The sequence below is a fragment of the Dermacentor silvarum genome, chromosome 2 (genome assembly GCF_013339745.2).
Source record: "Dermacentor silvarum isolate Dsil-2018 chromosome 2, BIME_Dsil_1.4, whole genome shotgun sequence".
NCBI lineage: Eukaryota > Metazoa > Arthropoda > Arachnida > Ixodida > Ixodidae > Dermacentor > Dermacentor silvarum.
In genome coordinates, this window is record NC_051155.1 from 65397787 (window position 1) to 65417941 (window position 20155).

The window sequence follows — 20155 nt, forward strand, 5'->3', positions numbered from 1 at the left end:
GAAAATTATCGGCCACTCGATTGTAGCACGAAGTCACCAATAAAACCCATACAGATTTTTTTTAGAAAACTTCGCAGTTGTGGAAAAATTCGTGCTTGTCCAGGACCAATTTTTCCTCAGCTGCAAAGTTCTTTTTCTGAGAAATGCGCATGGGTTTCTTTTGTAGATTCGGGCTAAATTCGGATGGATCACAATTTCCCTTTTAATCACTGTTCCTCCACTTTCTCGGATTCTACAGAACTTATTTGCCATCGTGTACACATTAAAGCATCAGCGCTGCGCAACGCAGCGCGGGGCACAATGCTTGTCATGCAGTTTTTGGTGGAAGATGGCGCATTGGTCACATAGTACTATGCCTTCTACAGGTAAGAGGTGTCCCATGTGGCGTTTACACTATTCGCACAATGTAAATATTTGCTGCTGGTTGCGTTTCTCAAGCGGCACAATATTTAAAATGTCTACTAGTTTTCCCATTCCGAAAACTTGTGGGCATGTGTCGGCGCTGTGTCAATTCTCATGCAGTGTTGTGAGAAAATTAATTTCACTCACATCTTACGGTCATCCTGCGGGTACGTAGGGCAGTAGATTCCGTGCCAGCAGACATCCCCAACGGGCATCCCGTGGCCATATCGCTCATCAAGTGCTGAGTGGAGGGGACAAAAAAAGCATTTAGACAGGCAATTCGGTAGCTCTTTGCGTAATTGAGATAACCTGTCACAGCTATCATCAACCAACTTACAAAAGCGCGTGTCAGGTGTCCTGTCAGGTGCGCCTGCGTTGTAAAATCGCAACTCGCGTTGTTCTTGTGCTCGTATATTTTGTGTTTATATCGTTCCACGTCTATGCGCTAATCGCGCTCGTTAGCACGCTGTCGACACTTAAATTTCTTGCTCCAACTTAAAATTTCAGTCCCGGGCAAGATGTAAGCACGACTTAAGCTCTACGCTTGCAGTGCAATGCAATTGCTGGTGTAAGCATAGCACGCTTCGGGTCCCTGTTTAACAACGTTACGGTTACTGCGGCGAGACGCCTAAGAGTGCCTAAACTGCGCAGGAATGCCTATGCCGCCGGCACCGCCTGGTAAAGTGAGTGTCCCCTTCTACTGGGGCGGAGGTAACCTTACACGCGCTTGCCATAGCAATAAGCGCTGTGAACGTTTACCTTTTGTAACGGCAAAAAAAAGTTCTTGCATGCCTGGAAGGTCAGCAGCATGCATGAGTAAGTTTTCATGTGACAATTTCATAATCAAACGTCTACACGTTTTCTTATACCAAATATTACAAACTTTGCCAACATTTATGGGCACTTTTGGGGCCTGCGCAACACTGGCGATATATTGGCACTAGTCTGAGTGCTCCATGATCCTTCCGTGCACATTTACCTAAGCATCCACTGTGCAAATACAAATGTTCTCTTTGGTGTACTGAATAATTATTTTACGTCAAGTGTTATTGGTGTCGTGTGAATAGTCGTAGCATAACTCATAAAAACACTTACGTTGCCTTTTGTGTCTCACTTCAACACTTTACCTTTCAAATTTCGGCAGCGAGCTATTGAAGCTATTTCCAGGGTCCTTAAAAAATTAAATACGACACATCCACAAGTTCTTACCCGGTACTTTTATACAAACGTCACATAAGCCCGAGCAAGCAATTGCCTACAGTGACACAATTTCCCACCACACACCTGATTCACCCCATTGCCTCTAAATTTGCTCACGGATGATCCTTATCACCTGCAACACCACCTACAATTTCCTGATCACGTCGGAATTCGGCTCTTGACAAAAGTGTTCAGTTCGCGCTTAGATGTCCGTGTTCGCACCGCTCTCAATTACGTATCCCTTGTTTACGCTAACGTTTTCGAAACTTCCTAGTCTCAACAACAGCGTCTCCACAAAGTGTACTCCATACCTCTTTTGGTGAGTCGGTGTATGAACCCGGGAGCCCGTGAGGTGAAGAAAGATCGCCGATCGCGCAACCACCGGCGGCTTGTGGCGGCTGCACTAAGCTGAGAGTGGCCCTTGGCATAAAGCCCACCATCTTGCTCCCCGATCGGCCACGGTCCCCTTCAACAATCAAGGTTGTACTCTCCGACAGTGACGCGTGTGGTGCAGACAATGGATCGGTGAAAACAACGGGTGGCCCGCTGGCTTCCACTGCGAAACACACGGCAGCCCAAGATTTAAAGCGTGCCAGTCGCATGGAGAGAAATTTCCCTCCACTAGTTAGATTGCTTGCATGAATAGGTGACATCATTTGCGCTACATATAACGACTGTCAGACGTCTGATTACCAATGATCGACTAAATCACCTTTAATCGAAACAGCTGGAGCACATAATTACAACTACTCGAAGAAAACCGATTAGTAAAGAAATATTGTCCGCTTATCAGCAATGCTGGAGAAGGCCGCATCTCACATAGCAACGTCTTCCGTTGGACGACATAGTTCGTTAAGGCTATGCAAAAGATCTGCTCAATAACGCAAGTGCTATTTCTGCAGAAATTGTTTGAAATCGCTGGACAAGTTGTGCATGGAGGCTGATATTGTGAATTGACGGGTTTGAAGTCGTTCAAAGTAAACCAGGTTACAAAAATTCGCAGTTTCGCCCCAAAGGCGAATCATCGATCGCGATAGCAAATGATTAGACAGCTATACGAAGTGAGATAGTACTGCTACCGGCCGTATAAACTCGTAAACATTCACTTACTAGCTAAACTAACAAGCATGGTGTGACGTGCGCACTGGCAAACAAACACATCTGACTTCATGACCGCGGATACTCGCTGCAAAACGCTGGCGTGAGGAAGAGCGCCAGCAGCAGCAGCGAGCGAATTGAAATTCTTGCTGCCTCTCGCTTCAACGCGACCTAAGCGGCAAGAACACAGCGCTCACGAAGATTGTCCATTGGAACTGTAGGGACTTCCGGTCCCGCGCGAAGCGGGCGAATCTCCGCCTTTTCCTTTCAACGTTCGACTCGCTTCCGGCGGTGGTTGCCCTCCAGGAGCCAGGGAGCGGCGCCACCCTTACAAGCTGCATCACCTTCCAGCAGGACCCCTCTTCCTGCGTCTGTGTGCATAAAAATTATACAGCTAATCTAGTCGACTTGGAACTTGAAACTGAATATTCGTATGTGATGGTGACACTTCTGCCGCTCAAGAAACACGATGCACCACTCCACATACTGAACATATACTGTTCCCCCATACTCGAAAATGTAACGTTCGCAGCGCTCTCTAGCCAACTCTAAAGGCTGCGGGCAGGGACCACCTGATGATTGCGGGCGATTTCAACGCCCACAGTGCTCTCTGGGGGTACGTGCGTGAGGAGGAGCGTGGACGCAAGCTAGCGGAACTTGCATCCACGCTGGGCCTGACTCTCCACACCGACCCTGCATTTCCAACGCAGGTGGGTAACTCCGTGACCCGGGATACGTGTCCGGATCTTACCTTTACCAAAAACATTAGATACGCAGAATGGGCCAACACCAAGGAAACCCTCTGGAGTGACCACTGCCTCATCACTACCACCGTAATGACTAAACCATTGGCAAGACCACACGCACAAGCTGGGCTCACCCGACTGGAATAAGTTCCGGCAAAGATACATCAATTCGGCATCTATCCGCGAGCAAGGATTCCACGCGTGGGCACAAGAATTGGTTACACACCTCCGTTCGACGGAAACCCAAATTCAACTCTCGGAGGCAACGCCGGAGGTAGACAACCACCTTCCGCACCTCTGGGAGGCGCGGCACAGCCTCGTCCGCAGATGGCGCCGCCAAAAACGTAATCGAAAGCTCAACATTCGCATTGCCGAGCTCACCCAGCGAGAGGCAGAGTACGCGGCCCAGCTCGATGACTCGAACTGGGTGGACCGCTGTAACACGGCGGCCAGACAGATGTCTAGCCGGAGCACGTGGCGCCTTTTCCGCGATTTGACCCGACTCAAACACGCGCCGAGACACAAAAACATCTCCAACGGGCTATTCATAGCTTCGATGGAGATACCTCAAAATTAGCGTACAAACTACGCGACCAGTACCTTTGCACTCAACAGGACCCCCGAGGGCCCGCGTACTCGTATGCAGGTTCAGAGAACGCGGAGCTGGATCAGCCGTTCGATCCAGCTGCGTTACCTGAAGGCGGCCCTAGCTAAAATGAAACGAGGAACGGCACCGGGACGGGACAAGATAACCGTGAAACTGCTTGCCAATCTTCCCGACCCCACCTACGATACCCTCCTCGCTTTCATCAACTCGATCTGGCTTGGTGAGGCACCCCTCCCAATCGAATCGAAGAACGCTCTGGTCACTTTCATTCCAAATGCCGGCAAAGCCATAAACACAGACAACCTCCGCCCCATCTCCCTCACGTCTTGTGCGGGAAAGCTGATGGAGACCATTGCACGGGACAGGCTGTCTGGGTTTCTGGAAACCCAAAATGCATTCGCAGACACCATGTTTGGTTTCCGCCCGCACCGGTCCGCGCAGGATGTTCTGTGTCAACTCGACCAAGAAATTCTCAACCCTGTCGAATACCCCCTCAACGATAAGGCAATACTCGCCCTAGACTTGAAGGGGGCTTTCGAAAATATCACACACGAAATCATCCTGCAACATCTCTCCGAGACCAACTGTGGACATAACACATTCCAGTATGTCAAGCAATTTCTCTTGGATCGACAATCTTTCATCGGAATACAAGACGAAGAACATGGCCCCTATCAACTGGGAACGAGAGGTACCCCACAGGGCGTGGTCCTCTCGCCGTTACTCTTCAATCTGGCCATGATGAAGCTTCCGGATCAGCTGGCGAAGGTCGAAGGCGTCCAGGACGCGCTGTACGCCGACGACATAACCATCTGGGCCAAACACGGATCGGTTGGAGACATTGATGCCAACCTGCAGCAAGCGGCGGAGATCGTGGACGCCTACGCCCACCGCTGCAGCCTTCAGCGCTCCCCATTCAAATCCGAACTTGTGCATATTCGCCCGTCGCCTAAGTGCACCAACAAAATGGAGCTATTCCTGGCCAGCGGCCCGATACCCGAACAAGATGAGATTTGAGTGCCCGGTCTCTTTATCCACAAACACAGACGAGTTGATACAACAACAGCCAAATTGCGTAAGGTGGGGGACCAGGTGGGCCGGATCGTCCGCCGGGTTTCCAACAAACGCGGGGGGTTACGGTGCAAAGACGCCTTGCGGCTGGCGCATGCATTCGTCACCAGTCGAGTCCTCTACTCGACTCCTTACCTCCACCTGCGCAAGTATGACGAGAACGCCCTCGAGGTGATTCTCAGGAAAATGTACAAGCGTGCCCTTGATCTCCCGATTACCACGTCCAACCACCGCCTCATGGGCCTGGGGATGGTAAACACTTTCGCGGAGCTCCGGGAGGCACACTTGACCAATCAATATACAAGACTTTCAAAGACGCCGTCGGGACGCCACCTATTAGCCCGACTACACATCCAGCACCCAACACTGACGGAAGAGCGCGTACGCATCCCCGAAGTCTGGAGATACGCCCTGCACGTGTGGCCTCTTCCGGCCAACATGACACGAGACGACCACAGTGGCAGGCGCCTTGCGCGGGCGGAGGCACTGGCCCGCTACTATGGGAACAAACACAAAATCTTCTACATGGACGCCTCCGGTCCTCACCATGGGGGGTGGTACACGGCCGCAGTTGTCCATGAAAACGTCGCGGTGAATGGCCTAACATTCAGAGCTCAAGACATAACACATGTGGAGGAAGTCGACATCGCGCTAGCTGCTGCAGACCAGGACTCGCGCGTCATCATTACTGACTCGAGAGGGGCCTGTAGAAATATTGAACAGGGGTACATTCCTCTCATTGCGTCTCGCATCCATCAAAACAGTGACTACCTCGGGGCCCCCGAATCTCGAACGATCGTATGGGCTCCTGCTCATATGTGCCTCGAAGGCAACGAAACGGCAGACGCCGCTGCCCGCGCACTCACTCTCCGGGCACCGCCTTCAGACCCTTCCGAAATGGATCCCGAACCCAATCCGGCCCTAAGTTTTCGAAAAATTACTCAACTATACCAATTCGGCCACGCAATTTATCCTAAGCCCTGTAAGGGCCTTACAAAGGTAGAGGAACATACACTCCTCCGCCTTTACACCAAAACACTGCTGTGCCCGGCAGTTTTAAAGCACTTTGATCCTTCCTGTACAGGAAAATGCCCGCACTGTGCGGAGAAGTCTTCGGACATCTTTCACGTGGTGTGGGCATGCCAATCAACCCCGAACCTCACCCCAAAACCAAACCCCACCCGGGAGAACTGGGAGGCAGCCCTGCTCGGCTGCTCCGACCTAGCGAGTCAGAAGGCCCTGCAGTCGACCGAGCACAAGCCGCGGCGGCCGCCAATGGGCTCCTGTAATGAGGAGCGCACCTAGTGAGTGTGAGAGGTGGCTCCCTCCGGGCCACCTCAAGCTTCCTCCGTGTACATTCAATAAGGTTTTTCAGACAGACAGACAGACGAAGCTACAAGCCCTCGCCACAACTAGATTCTGTACTCCTCATGGCATATTGCTTAGAAGATAGGGCACGCGCGGCCACGCTCACCCGCGCCATGCGCAGCCGACGCCGAAGTTTTCGTGGCTTTATTTAATGACATTCAGCACTCACCGAGCCGTCAGTTTGCTGCTGCAGGGGCACACGTAGGGGGTTTGATGAAGGCCGCATTAAGGGAACAGCTGCTCGACAAAGGACTGGCCTCTGGGGCACGCAATGATGCTTTCTGAGGGCAGGATTATATACATAATCCGAGGGCGAGAAATGAAGAGATCACACCATTGGTTTCTCTGGATCTTTTGCCGTTTTATCACCGGCAGAGCACTAAGCCATTGCGAACGCCGGGGACCCGGTGCTCATCGCGCGGCACCACATGAAAGGACACAATCGGGTCAACACTGCCGCTGCCCCTGAGCAAGCGCCATGCGCCGTTGATACAGCCCTCAACACTACACACAGGAGGCATTTTCTGACTGTTTCCCGTGAAGTCAACGTTTTTCGAGCCACGCAACACGCAACCATACACTGTAGAGGGGAACATGCTAGCACGATGATGCGTTGAGCAAAAACGAAACTACGAAACTGTCACGACCGGATACAGCGCCATTCCATTTTATATTTATTTACTTTGCGCTTAACTTGTACTTCCTCGCTTGAAACGGTTTAAAAAGTTGGCAAATGCTGTTCATGTACGTTTAAGGTGTATTTCATTTTGCGTTTTATTAACAGCGATAAATCGCTCTCGACCAATCGCGACCGGCCTGCGTTTGTGATCTCCGACGTCATTAACCTGTAGTGTGGGAAATTCCAAGGGGCGTCAGCACCTATCCTTCAGTTTTTCGCTATTTTCTCGCTTATTAAACATCTGTTCGCCGTAAGAATGGTATGACTGTGATTGTGAAAGGATAATTTACCATTAAAGCTCAACTTCCGGTTTCTTTTTGGTGTCCCTTTAAATTCGCGAATTGGTAGCGCGGAAACAGGACAGAGCGTAAATTGTCTGCATAGAAAACACATATGTCAACAACAACACAAGGGCGCGCGGCCGACAGAACTGTGCGATTGTTTTGCATGCAGACTGTTCTGCATGCGGGCCAAACCGGCTGTCTGTGTTTTGGCCGCACACACTAAGGAGGATGTGAATAGGAGCTTTTATGCGTCATGTTTTGATAACAAAGCGCTGGAACTAATCGATTCACCTTAAAGGGCGGGAAGCTCCCCAGTTCATCATCCATGTATTTCAACTATAGAACTAATTTATTTTCACTCTTGCAAAGGGAATGTCGGAACGAGTATAGTTATTTGGTTTAGAAACATGACAAGCTATTGCTGCCTTCACTTTGTTTCATTTCGTGTAACCTGAGCGCGATTTGCAAAGGCGTGTTCCTCGCATCTCTTCGCCTACCTCTAAAGTTCACGATAGCCACTGTCGTAAAATTCGCGATAGGGACATAGCATTGTTCTCGCGTATCTATTTATTCAACATGTTTAGGAAGCAGCTCTGACAAACAGATTTCGGGAATGCCGTGATTCTTCCTGTAGTTTGTGCAATCGTGTTCAGACGTACCATTTCTTGTGCAATTCACTATAATACCGGTCCCGGTTAATTTATCACCTGTTAAATGGCCTGGCGTCCTTCAAGGAACACGTATTTGATCATTTTACCAGTACGCTCACATCGGCATGGCGGCCGCCGCTGGAGCAGGAAGCGGGAAACACATCTCCACGTACTCAGTGAAAACGGCATCGCGACATAACCACAGTGTAAAGTGATTTGAACGTGTAGAGTGGTTTATGCGTGTACGGCTGGTGGCCCGCCTGCTTGACGACCAAGCAGCCAGATGGAAACTATCCATTATGCTGCTTGAGAACGTACGTTTTGTTTTTGTTTTTTGCGAAAGTATTCAGTGGCACTTACATTGTACATGCGTTGGATTCTCTCTGGTTGCAGCGCCGGTCTCGTCGGTGCGCGCGCAAGGCTCGGTGGCAACAGGTGCGGACGTTGGCACCTCGGGCGTCGGTGGAGGGGGAAGACGGGGCGGCAACTTCTTGGACGCAGCGTACATCAGGGAGCGCCGACGGCGTTTCTTTCTCGAAGACTTGGTACGCAGCCGCGACGTCCCAAACTGAGTTTCGTTCGTTGAAGCTGCATCGGAATTATCGGTGAATGCTTTGCTGCGATCGGCTACTTTGTCCTCCATGTCGACCGCCAGCCCAGCGAAAGGGAGTTACACGTGTACTTCTGGTCTTATAAAACCAAAACAAATTCGCGGAGCCTATTCTAACGTTATGACTTCTGGCGCGTCTTCTTCTTCTCCCCGCGTTGCCTCGTCTCGTGTCATCTCGCCGCCCAAAGATTGCCTCATACCCACTACGGGAGATTGGCCAAGAAGCAGGCGGTTTCAGCTATGGTTATTAGAATTAAAACAAAAACTAAGCTTGCGTAGCAGAAATAAAAGATAAATTATGTTTAAAATTCTCAGATACAATAATTTCTATATAAAGAAGTGAAATAATACGAATAATTCATAATTCTATAAATTTAGCAAGGTATTTTTTGTGTCTCTGATGAAATTGTGACCTGCAAGGGAAGCATCGCTGTGGTTGGATCGCCGTGAAGTCGCCCCAAAAGAAAGAATGGGTGGCGAGATTAGTGATAGCCCAAGTTTTCGAAATTGAATTTCTAAGAGTTTTCTTTTTCTTAAAAATCGGCGGCACGAGAGAAGAAATACTGATTGGATTCAGGTGCATTGCAAGAAGAACATAAAGGGGACACAGCGAGACCATGACATGTGTAAGTAAAAATTTAGAGGCGATATACGGCATCTCACTTTTGTAAAGGAAACTTTCAGTTGTCTTGAAGGACACCAATTATTATCCCACGGGTAACAGAGATGGTGGCTGTTACAAGACGACGTTCAAATAAATTTTGTCGAATTTGCGACATAGAGAAATTTCTGTCTCTAGCCGCGGTTACATAAGCTAATGTCGATAAAACAGATATGACATGGCCATTAAGGGATGCTCGTGCGAGTGAATCAGCCATTCGTTCAATGCAAACCACGATGTCCCGGTACCGAAAGCAAGGGCACTATAACGTAAATGATTCCAAACTGTTTTGATTCCAAACTCCTCACGTCAAATTTACGTAACCACCGACCCAAGCATCCGGCGGTGACCCGCAGCGTTGACTGAACAACCCAATCAAACACTCTCCTCGTTTATAGGAGGTCACCGTTATTCACTTTCAAAAAAAAAAAATTGTCTACCCTCAGTGGTTTTTCTTATCTAATTGGCTGACAAGAGGCGAGGAGCACGCTCTACTGGAGAGGGCTTCGATGGGGCCGAGCCAGCACAGTGAAAATAGATAACCGCATGAAGAGGGTGGTGCCGGCTTCTCCGATTGGTCCGCTTCGCCTTACTTAGCTTGCAGTGGCTGGTCGAAAATCGCGGCGTCGTGAAACGGAAGGATAAGAATGCCGCTAAAACGGATCCTCAGCAAGGAAGAGTTGGCCGAGCGATGTCGTATGCATGCCAAAAGGGCTGGATAACGTTTTACTGCCACGCAAAAAGGCTTATCATGCGTAAATAAATACATGCTCACCGGCAGTTGCGAGTAGCGAGGGCCTGAGTGATCGGCGGGCAGCCATCCTCTATTCCTTTCGGAACGGGGCAGTCTGTGGCAATTCAGAAAAATTTTCAGTTTTGTTCGGCATATTAATGCATTTTTTTTGCGTACACGTCACTTTGACGTGGTGAGTTTTCGCGGTGTTGTGAGGGCGCGTGACAGACAGGCGAAGTTGGCGTAGCAAGAAACATTGGACCAATAGCAGAGGGCTAATAATGAAAAGTCGTCGAATCAGGAACGATTATTTTTCTTTTGTGTGGTTTCATCATGTATAATCAGTGTGTACACGTTATATCAGATGGGGAGCTATCGCGGTTTCGTGACGTCTCGTGACAGACAGGCGAAGTTGAGAGTGGCCCGAAAATGTTTTGACCAATCGTGGAGGCTGACTGGAGAAATTTGAATCAAACAGTTTGGAATCATTTTACGTTATAGCGCCCCAAGTGTACTTGCCGTAAGTACGAAGCAACCACTTAAGAAAATGTTCGCACAATTTTTGAATTTGAAGAGGCTGTAAGTGCTGTGCATACAGACAGCGAGTCCGTCACAATAACAGCTAATGTCTCGTTTTGGGGAGTCTTAGGTATCTGGGAATAGTTATGCATGAAATATGGGTGTGAAGTCAAGAAGGTGAAGAGAGTAAGAACATTGATGGCATTCAGCGAAGATCCCCACTCCTGCCTGCACATTGCATAGACAAGCGTCAATAGCTATTATGTTGTCAGTAGACAGCTGGCTTAGGTGGACTTGTAAGATATTAAGTAAATTTCTGCTAGGCAATATTTTAGCATAATTTGGAAATATGTCCTCGTATTAAATTTTGAGGTCTGTTAAGACATCATTCGAATGGCAAACTTGACGTATAGACACATTCAATTGTAGTAACTGTGCGTGCACAAATATTATCTGAGGACTGCGTAATCGCAGCCATGATACGTCAAGAAACTCAGGCGGTTCAGTAACAAATGCGTATTGTGTACGTCTCCTTGAAAACTCGTAGATTTTTAAAAAAGCCTGAACCGTAAACATGTGCAATCTAAAATCTAGGGTGGTTATATGAGCTTCCCGATATAACACACTGTTGGCAACGAATCTAAGTACCCTAAGGCATAATCGTAGAGTTTTTCTTTCTAAAAGTATGATAGGTTTAATATTATAGGCGGGACCACCACAAAATTATACCCAACTGACTTCTATTATGGGCCGAACGTACATTGTATACAGAGTGTCCCAGCTATCACGCAGCACGATTTTAAAAAAGAGTAACGGCGTTACGGGAAGCCAACCTAGTACGTATTGTTTCCAGTACGGTGGAGTAGCCGCCAGTAATTTTTTCGTTACTGAGATTCAATTACTTATTGTAATTAATTATCTAACCCAAGAAGTACTGTCCTAATTATCAAAGTGTCAATGATAAAGTTGTAGTCCAACATGAAAAACTCCCGATACAGCTTTCTGTTGCTAAATACGTGCTACAAAAATTTGTTTTTCCGAGTCTGAAACAAGCCCGCGAATACACGCAGAATTGCCGCACGACTGGCCACTCGAGGCACTTTGCGTGTATTCGCGGGCTTCTTTCATGCTCGGAAAAACACTGCTATGTAGCACGTATTGAGCAACAAAAAGCTGTATCGGGAGTTTTTCATGTTGCACTACAACTTTCTCATGGACACTTTGATAATTAGGACAGTACTTCTCGAGTTAGATAATTATTTACAATTATTTATTAAATCTCAGTAGCGAAAAAGATAGTGGCGGCTACTCCACTGTACTGGAAACAATACGCACTGGGTTTGCTTCACGTAACACCGTTCCTCTTTTTTTAAGTCGTGCTGCGTGATAGCTGGGACACCCTGTACATTATTAGTAAAGTATCCCTCCGTAGTCCACAACGACGGTGTCTGAGCCATTGGAGCAGAACTACGGCACGTTCTGCCTTTGTTGTAATATGTTCAATGTGAGTACGCCAGGCGAGTTCGCCATCGTATATAACACCAAGGTATTTGATCGAGTCAACTTGAGTAATTATTTCCTGGTGACATTGGAGGGATATATGCACTTGTGCTGTTAACGGAATAACTTGTACAGCACTTTATCAACATTCAACGACATGTCTCAAGCCTTCCTAGGTAATTCTGCAACAATTGGTGTAGTGAGTGCATACGAGTCGCGGGTGTAAAAAAATGTGATATCGTCCGCATAAGAATATACGTATACTATTCTAGACAAAATAATTACTTAGCAAAATGTTAAATAAGATGAGAGAAAGAACGGCACCATTTCGGTAAATTTGTAGACTGAAGGTTATTGAATAGATTAAGATATTCTACAGTGTCTTGTGCTTTTGCTATATCTAGCGTCACCAAAGCTGCATACTCTCGTTTGCGGCAAGAGAGTTTAAAGGGCCCCTAAACCACCTCAGATATTTTTGAACATTGCAAGGTAAACAGGCGGATCGAGCTCAGAATGCCGTCACGATCAACGATGCCAAACGCTGCAGCGCTACGCGCCGCGGGCGCGCCATAAAAAAAAAAAAAAAAAAAAAAAAAAAAAAAAAAAAAAACAATGCCATCCTACTCCCTCGCCTTTCCGATAACCCCAGCGGTCGTCATGATGTCAGCAGGGGAATCTGGTGATGTCAACGGCGGAAACGACGTCCATTGGTCGAACAAGCACCTACGACTTCCGGTTTATCTGCTAGCAGGTACGCGTAAAGTCCCTATATAAGAAAAGTACCGCCATTCTACTCTTCCCTTCGCCGCCTCCTCTCCTAAAGCGCTTGCTTTTTTCTTTACTTATGCTTGCGAAAGCCAAATCGACGGTGGTGCACCTAGAAAGTCCACGTTGAAGCTTTCAGGCCGGGCGCGCGCCGCCACCGCCGCCGGCGACTGCGGCTGCGCAGAGGACTTTCAATATGGCTCTGAGGCGGAAAAAAAGAAAACATAAAGACGTGAAAAGCGCGCGCTATCATCGTCCAATCGGAGATAGAGGAGAGAGAGAGAAGCGGTGTTTGTCAAAGGATGGCGGTAGTTTTCTGATATAGGGACTTTAGGTACGCGCGCTCCCTGCTCGTCCTCGCCGTGTTGCTCACTTGTGCGCGCTTGCGCATAGGTAATTACAGCCCGCGACGCAAGTGCCAACTCGCTCGTGTTCCAACACAGTCATGCAGGGGCGTAGCCAGAAATTTTTTCGGGGGGGGGGGGGGGGGGAGGGCAAGCTTCTGCGTTCCTCTACGTCACGTGATCGATAATAAATATCGGTAGTTTAAGCAGACTCTCTACATGTATATCACAGACATGGGACCGCCCCCACCCCCCACGCCTGTGCGTGCGCTTGTGAAAAAATTAAGTAAAAAGTAAACTAAGCTCAGTAAATGCAGTAAGTACGACAGGTACAGTGGGCGTTTGGAGCAACGATCTCTCATCGCGCCACTGAATGGACCAGTCTTCGAAAACGCATCTTTGAGACGACCCGTGCGATCGGAGAAGACATCATTAATTGTTAATTTCCGTTAAGCGTAGATGGCGTCGTCCTCGTCGGGGCGAAGTGCGTTCACAAGTGAAGGACGGCTATACGCGTGAAAATGCACATGACCAGGCTATAACTACTCTCATAGCAATAGCTTGTTCGGTGCGTCTTTGCGCTAGAAAACTTAAATACGCGCAAAAACGCGTAAGGCTTTTTTTTTCGAAGCTTTCGTCGCCCTGCTCCCTCATACGAGAGTGTTGCACTTCCTGCGGCAAGTGCATGGGCCGCTGTGTCTTCCACTGTGTGCGAGCATGCAGCCGTCATTTGCCTTTACGTCAACAGATTTATAATTGTACAGAATATTTCACCGCACAGCATAGTTATGGCATGTGTACGCATTTTAAGTAGTGCGTACGTGCAACTCATTTCTGCTTCACTTACGCTGGTGCAAACAGGAAGCGGCCTCGTATCTCACAGAATCTCGACTGATTGGTGTACTAGTGATGCAGGAATGAACTCCGGTCTTGTTCAGTGCATAGTGCACATAATAATTTCTCAGGACGCACGAACTCCGACGAGAACTGTCAGCGCCTGCAACAAGAGTTTACTTACGCTGTACTGCGCACAGTAGTAATTCATGCTTGTCGGCTGTCTGTTTCGTGCATTCTGTTGCGAGTCGGTGGAATTTCACTGCTGTCATCAACCCCTTCGTGTGTACATTGCTGGTTTGGGATTCCACAACAAAACAGCAACTACCAGCCTTCCGTAATTGCTGGTTTGGGATTCAACAACACAACAGTAATTACCAGCCTTCCGTAGGGGCGCACTCGCAAACCAGAGACGTTTCTCGCGCAGACTAAGCCTACGTTCACACTTGGGAAGCGGCGAGCGGGCAGAAAGGCCAAAGCGGCAGGAAAATTTTTCCCACGCCTGTCCAAGTTGTTCACATTTGTTTTGCTACCGCCGCGGCCAGCCGCTGCCGTTTTCGTCCAGATCCATCTCGTCTGCGTACGTTTGTCGGCGTGGTGGCGCTCATTATCGCATTATTTCGAGCGGTATGTTCATTCTTTTACCCGCGTACCGTCATCAAAAGTGATAATTTTACGCAACTTCGCGTGTCATCTGCGACCTTCGGTAAATTCCTTGTTGGTGTTCCGTAATTCTCCTCACACGGGCGCTGTAGCTGACTCACAGATTGGTGCCTAGGCGGGACAATATTTCTTTAATAGCTTTTATTTACAAGTTGTAATAACATTTCATCATTTCGTATTGTCGGCGCCTCCAGGACACCAAAGGGGCAACGGGAACACCACAGCTAAACCCGGGCTGGCCCTTGTGTTGGGGCTCGCCAAGCCTGCGCGTCCTACGTGAGACCTACGCTCCCAATCTATCGTCGCGACGAGAAAAGCACCCCCGCGACTTTTGCAACACACCGTACACGTGCGAGGAGAATTATGGAGCGCCAACGAGGAATCTGCCTAACTATTGTCGGCCGTGGAAGTGGAAGAAGAAATGGCTTTTATACTTCTACCTACTTGTTTTCTAGAAATGGACATGAATATAAACGGAAGACGCGGACACCTCGGAAACGGCGGTGGTGGGTTCGCCTGGCTTTGCAAAAGCGCGAGAAGTTGAGTCACGCCAAGGCTTCGTTGCCGCACCTCCGGTCGCGCGACGTTGAATACTATCGCGAGTATTGCTGACAGTACGTTTTAGTACCACTCTTGTCGTAGTGCAAGGGCTGGTTCCTGATCGCGTCAATCAGCATTACAGCCTACACTTTTGGTGCCATGTTCAATTTTACGACCGGTTGTTTACATTGCTAGTGTAGCTTCCAGTGAAGCAGAACGACTTTCCGCCGCGTTTCCGCTTCGCCATGGCGAAAAAATCGGCCCGAGACCGATTTGGCTCGCAGCCTGTTTTCCTGCCTGTTTTGACGCCTAAAATTATTTAAACTTAAATTATGGGGCTTTACGTGCCAAAACCACGATATGATTATGAGGCACGCCCGTAGTGGGGGACTCCGGAATTTGGACCACCTGGGGTTCTTTAACGCGCGCCTAAATCTAAGTACACGGGTGTTTTCGCATTTCGCCCCCTCCGAAATGCGGCCGCCGTGGCCGGGATTCGATCCCGCGACCTCGTGCTCAGCAGCCCAACACCATAGGTTTTGACGCCTAGGCGGGCGGATTTTTTGCAAGATTTTTGCCGCTTCCGACAGCTTCGAGACCAAGTGTGAACGTAGCCTGCGCGAGGGCGGCCTAACCGGCATCTGAAGGGAAGCGGCGGAAATGTATACCGGAGATTTCGACCACCTGGGGTCTTCAACGTGCACCTAAATCTAAGTAAACGAGCCTCGAGCGTTTTCGCCAATCATCTAAAATGCGGCTGCCGCATTTATTGCTTCATTTGTTGTGCATTTGTTGCTTCAGAATGCGGCCGCCACATTCTCGCCCAAAACTTCACAGAGTGTCAAATGCCTGACAAACACCGTGACAGTTTTTTCCATATATGCAGACATGATTCGCTGTAAATTACCAACCTAAACGGAAGCGCCCAGTAATGAATTGTGATAGTAGCACCAGTTTCATGAATTATATCAGCGCGAAGCGACGAGAACAAAGGGTGGGTAAGTGGGGGGGGGGGGGGTTGCGGAAAAAAATTCGGGGGGATTTGAACCCCCCCAACCCCCCCCCCCCCCCTGGCTACGCCCCTGCAGTCATGCTTAGCGGTCTCATTTGCTGCGCGAACAGAGTGCGACAGTGTTGGCCGTTCCAGACGTGCGCGCAACACGCTTCGTGTAAGACGCGCCGGCACCGCAGCAACAGCGGGTAGTCGAGAAGCGCCGAGTTCACGTCCACGTTACCGGCAAACTCGCCGCACGCCGTTTGCCATTCGCGGGCCGCCATTCGACAGCGGTTTTGCTCGCGAGCGACGAGATTTCCTTGCCGTACGTAGAGAGATGAGACCGGGACTCATTTGTGCGGCAGCCTCACCGCCGCTGATCGCTCGACGGCGCCGATATCGTCGCTATCCCTTTTTCGGTTCCCTTCAAAGCTTAAAGCGGACGGCGCTTCGAAATGAAGTACCGACGCTCACAAGCCGCAATATTTTCTTATCGTTGTTATCGCTCTTCGCAATACTTGTACACAAAGAAGAAAAATACGCCGATATTAGCGGCGCCGTCGGCTACGATGCGAGCACAGCCGAGCCGGTCGTCTCCCGTCGGTAGCCGTGCACTCAGCTGCAGCCGATGTTTTCGTTGCCGGTGGAAGAGGCGCGCAGCTTCGCGGTCGTCGATTGGCCCGTTGATCGTGCAGCGGGCGGGGCGCCGGCCGAACTGTCGTCTACTTTAAACACCTCTCGCGCGGCAGACTGGAGGCTGTATCGCCGTCCGCATATGTGCCGTTAGCATGGCTAGCGTGGACGTGCCTTAACCGGAAGTAGGCAGTGTTTTGAGAAGCGCGTTGGCGATGACGTATGTCACGTGACATTTGGAGCAGCAATCGGCGAGGAGGAGAGACCAGCCGTAGCGAAGGAAAGAGCGAAACGAGCGAGGGCCGTTTTTCGATCATCAAATGCGTGTAACTCCGCTATTACGGCACCATTTCGAAAAATTCTCGCGGCTACGTGTTCGTTGTAGAGTCGTGCACAACTGCGACACCCCAACTAAATTTCGACCTCTGGGTGGTTTAAGGGCCCTTTAAGGCGGCTGTCTCGATCTACATGGGTGTACCAAATGGAGTGCCCGGGACGAAATCTTATCTAACAAGGACTGAGAAGTGTATCGTCCCACATAACATTTGTTTTGCGTCCATGGACAACTCTTTCAATTCATTTTACGATATTGAAAGTAAGGGAAATTGGCCGTGTCTTGTCTAAGTTAAGTCCAGCTGCTTTTTTCTTCAACAGTGAAATGATTTTAGCCACCCTCCACTTTTTGGAACCCAGTAATTTTTTAGAGAAAATTTACTATATTTAGTAGGTTCTGAGGCGCATTTTCAAACAAACCTTTTACCATTCCTGTTGCAATTCCATCTGGACCTGCGGCTGACGCCGGTAATAAACTAATAATTTCCTCAACCTCTGTCAATGTGTCTTCCAGAAAGTCGTCTCCCGAGGGAAGTTTTGATAGTCCTGTGAGCAATTTATACATGCAACCTTGTGCTAGACCTTTACCAATTTCCTCCAGTGACTCTGATAACTCGTTTGTTGATATAACGACAGAGTTGATATTTACTGGCGTCGGTATAACTTTAAGGAATCGAAGAAATTTAAGCAGAGCTTTTTATTAACAGACTTCGAAAGATGTTTTGAATCATAATCGTCCTTAGCTTTCGAAACTTTCTGCTTAAATGTAGCAGCTACATAAGCACATTCAGGCCAAGTAACACGGTATTGGTTATATAAAGTGTTTCCATGCAGCCTTTCGATGCTTAAATGTTAGCTCGCAGTCGCAATTCCACCAGGGACAATATGAACCACCCTTGTAGATAGCACAAAAATTACACTTTTGATATTTGGTTTAGGATTGAACAAAGACTCATTGCCTTAATATGCCTCTCCATGTCTTCCTGAGCGCTTAAAGCCGATTTTAACGCACATTTTAGTTTTTAATAATTTAAAAATAATTTACAAAAGTGCGCACATGATTATCCAAACAAGTTAACGGAGTAATCTGTTCAAAAATTGTCGGTACGTGATCACTCTTAGTACCGGAGTCAAAAGTGTTCCGGGGGGTGACAGAAACGTTCTAGCTGACATACGCAAGATCGAGGGCAGAGCGTGACTGACTCCGAACGAAAAGAAGTAGTCCCAAATTTAAACAAAAAAAACACTTCATAAAACCCACTCACACAAGTGTTTGCCACAAGTATATATCCGTTGGGAAACCGCACGATATATGGTGAGAATTAAAGTCACCTACTAGTATGGCGTTCTTCTGACTCCAATAAAAAGTGGTATCGAGATAACGGGATCTTGCACTCCAGAGGGGAAGCACGTGCAAATTACAGAAAATGGCGTGCAAGCAGGAAGCGGTAACCCAATACTAGCATTCCATATTCTGGTGACATTATCTGATGTGCTATTGTAGCTTTATGGCAGATATTTGCTAACCCAAAGAAAACTACAGGCGATACAATTGAGAACATCGGAACTTTTTAGATATAAAGTTAGATCAGCTGCAAGCCAAGTTTTCTGTAAAATACGTAAAAATCTGGACAATGTTTAGAGCAATATAGTAAATCTGTTAGAGCGGAAAGTACGAAACGACAGTTCCACCGAATAACTGTTAGAAGTTCCAATGGTAAAAGAAATTATAGCAGCAGAGACCCACTTCGTCTACAACGCCCTCTTTCAAGAACTTCGTAGCCGAAGCCTATCTCACTAACTTTTAGCCTTGAAGTTGGTGGGAGAGCTAGACTATTTGTCTACCGGTGATCTTGTGCGTTTAAGCGATCACGGGTCTATTTCTACATCTTGGTTTTCCCTCCCATCTGTGTCGGAGAGGATAATCTGGTCAATTTCTCAGAAGTTGTTGGGCTTTGCTACATTGTTGTAGTCAATTGTTGCACAGTCGACACTTCAGTAGGTTGACCCCGCGGTTGTAATAGGCAGCTGACCCTTAGTGGGAGCTTTATTAGTAATTTTAAACCACTGGGCTATTTCTGTCACCTCGCCTGAACAAAGGAGTCGGTGAGATTCACCATAGTGCGTTCCAGTGCTTTTTCCTACGCCTTTTGTACAAAAGCTGCAACAGCCTGAGAGATCAGTTTTGCATGCTCCATGTTTGACGGGCCGTTATACCAGCATACCCTTGAGTTCCTGTTCTGACTTCTGCTATGTCCTCGCGACGAGAGCGTCGGCGTCTGTCAATTATTTCAAAGATTTGTAGGTGTTTTTACCTTGCAGAGCAATTAGGCTGTTTTGTAGGGTGAGTACCGCTGCAAAGGCAGCAGGACTCATTACGGGAAGAACAGTCACTCGCACTATGACCTTCTCCGAAAATACGGTACCGTGTGTTTATGCCAGTGTCCAAACAGCCAGCGTTTTTAGACACTGAAGGACACGGGGTGTGATAGAGGTTCAACTCGGTTTATCAGTGGCCATGTCTTGAAATCTGATGGACGATTCATGCCAGCAAACGTAGCAGTGACGGCTTCTGTGGGCATGCGCGTATTATCAACGACATGGCTGCAAGGATTCCAAAATTTCTGCGGGACATAGACTTATGTCGGCACCACGGACTAGGCCTTTGGTACATGTAAGGTGATGAGTAACGAAACTGCCCACCTGATGTGTCGCAAAAACATTTCACTTCAGTAAATCTTGTACACAGGCCTGGTCTGTCAAAAAGCAGACTTCCCCCTCGGCTAAATTGTCGAACCTTGGTGATATTGTTACGCAAAGGACCAGTCAGTAAGACAACCAACTATTTACAGGTTGTATTTAACAGCGGTTGCAGCGCTGACCGGTTCGACTCACAGCGCGGGCCCAGCTCCTTCTTCCTT

General features: G+C 48.4%; 1 protein-coding gene and 1 pseudogene across 2 annotated transcripts in view; one reads left to right on the forward strand and one right to left on the reverse strand.

Annotated features, from left to right (window-relative positions):
- Positions 1-8912, reverse strand: part of LOC125943045 (chymotrypsin-elastase inhibitor ixodidin-like) — a 231087-nt gene extending 222175 nt beyond the window's left edge. The window contains exon 1 of one of the 2 annotated variants that reach the window (XM_049661377.1): positions 8466-8912. In XM_049661377.1, coding sequence (XP_049517334.1) covers positions 8466-8474 — 9 coding nt within the window. In that variant the 5' untranslated portion in view covers positions 8475-8912. Of the gene's footprint in view, positions 1-1913; positions 2076-8465 lie in introns of those variants that run through there. The other variant, XM_049661376.1, reaches the window with a different exon arrangement.
- Positions 5349-6413, forward strand: LOC125943044 (uncharacterized; annotated as a pseudogene).
- Positions 8913-20155: the final 11243 nt, after the last annotated feature.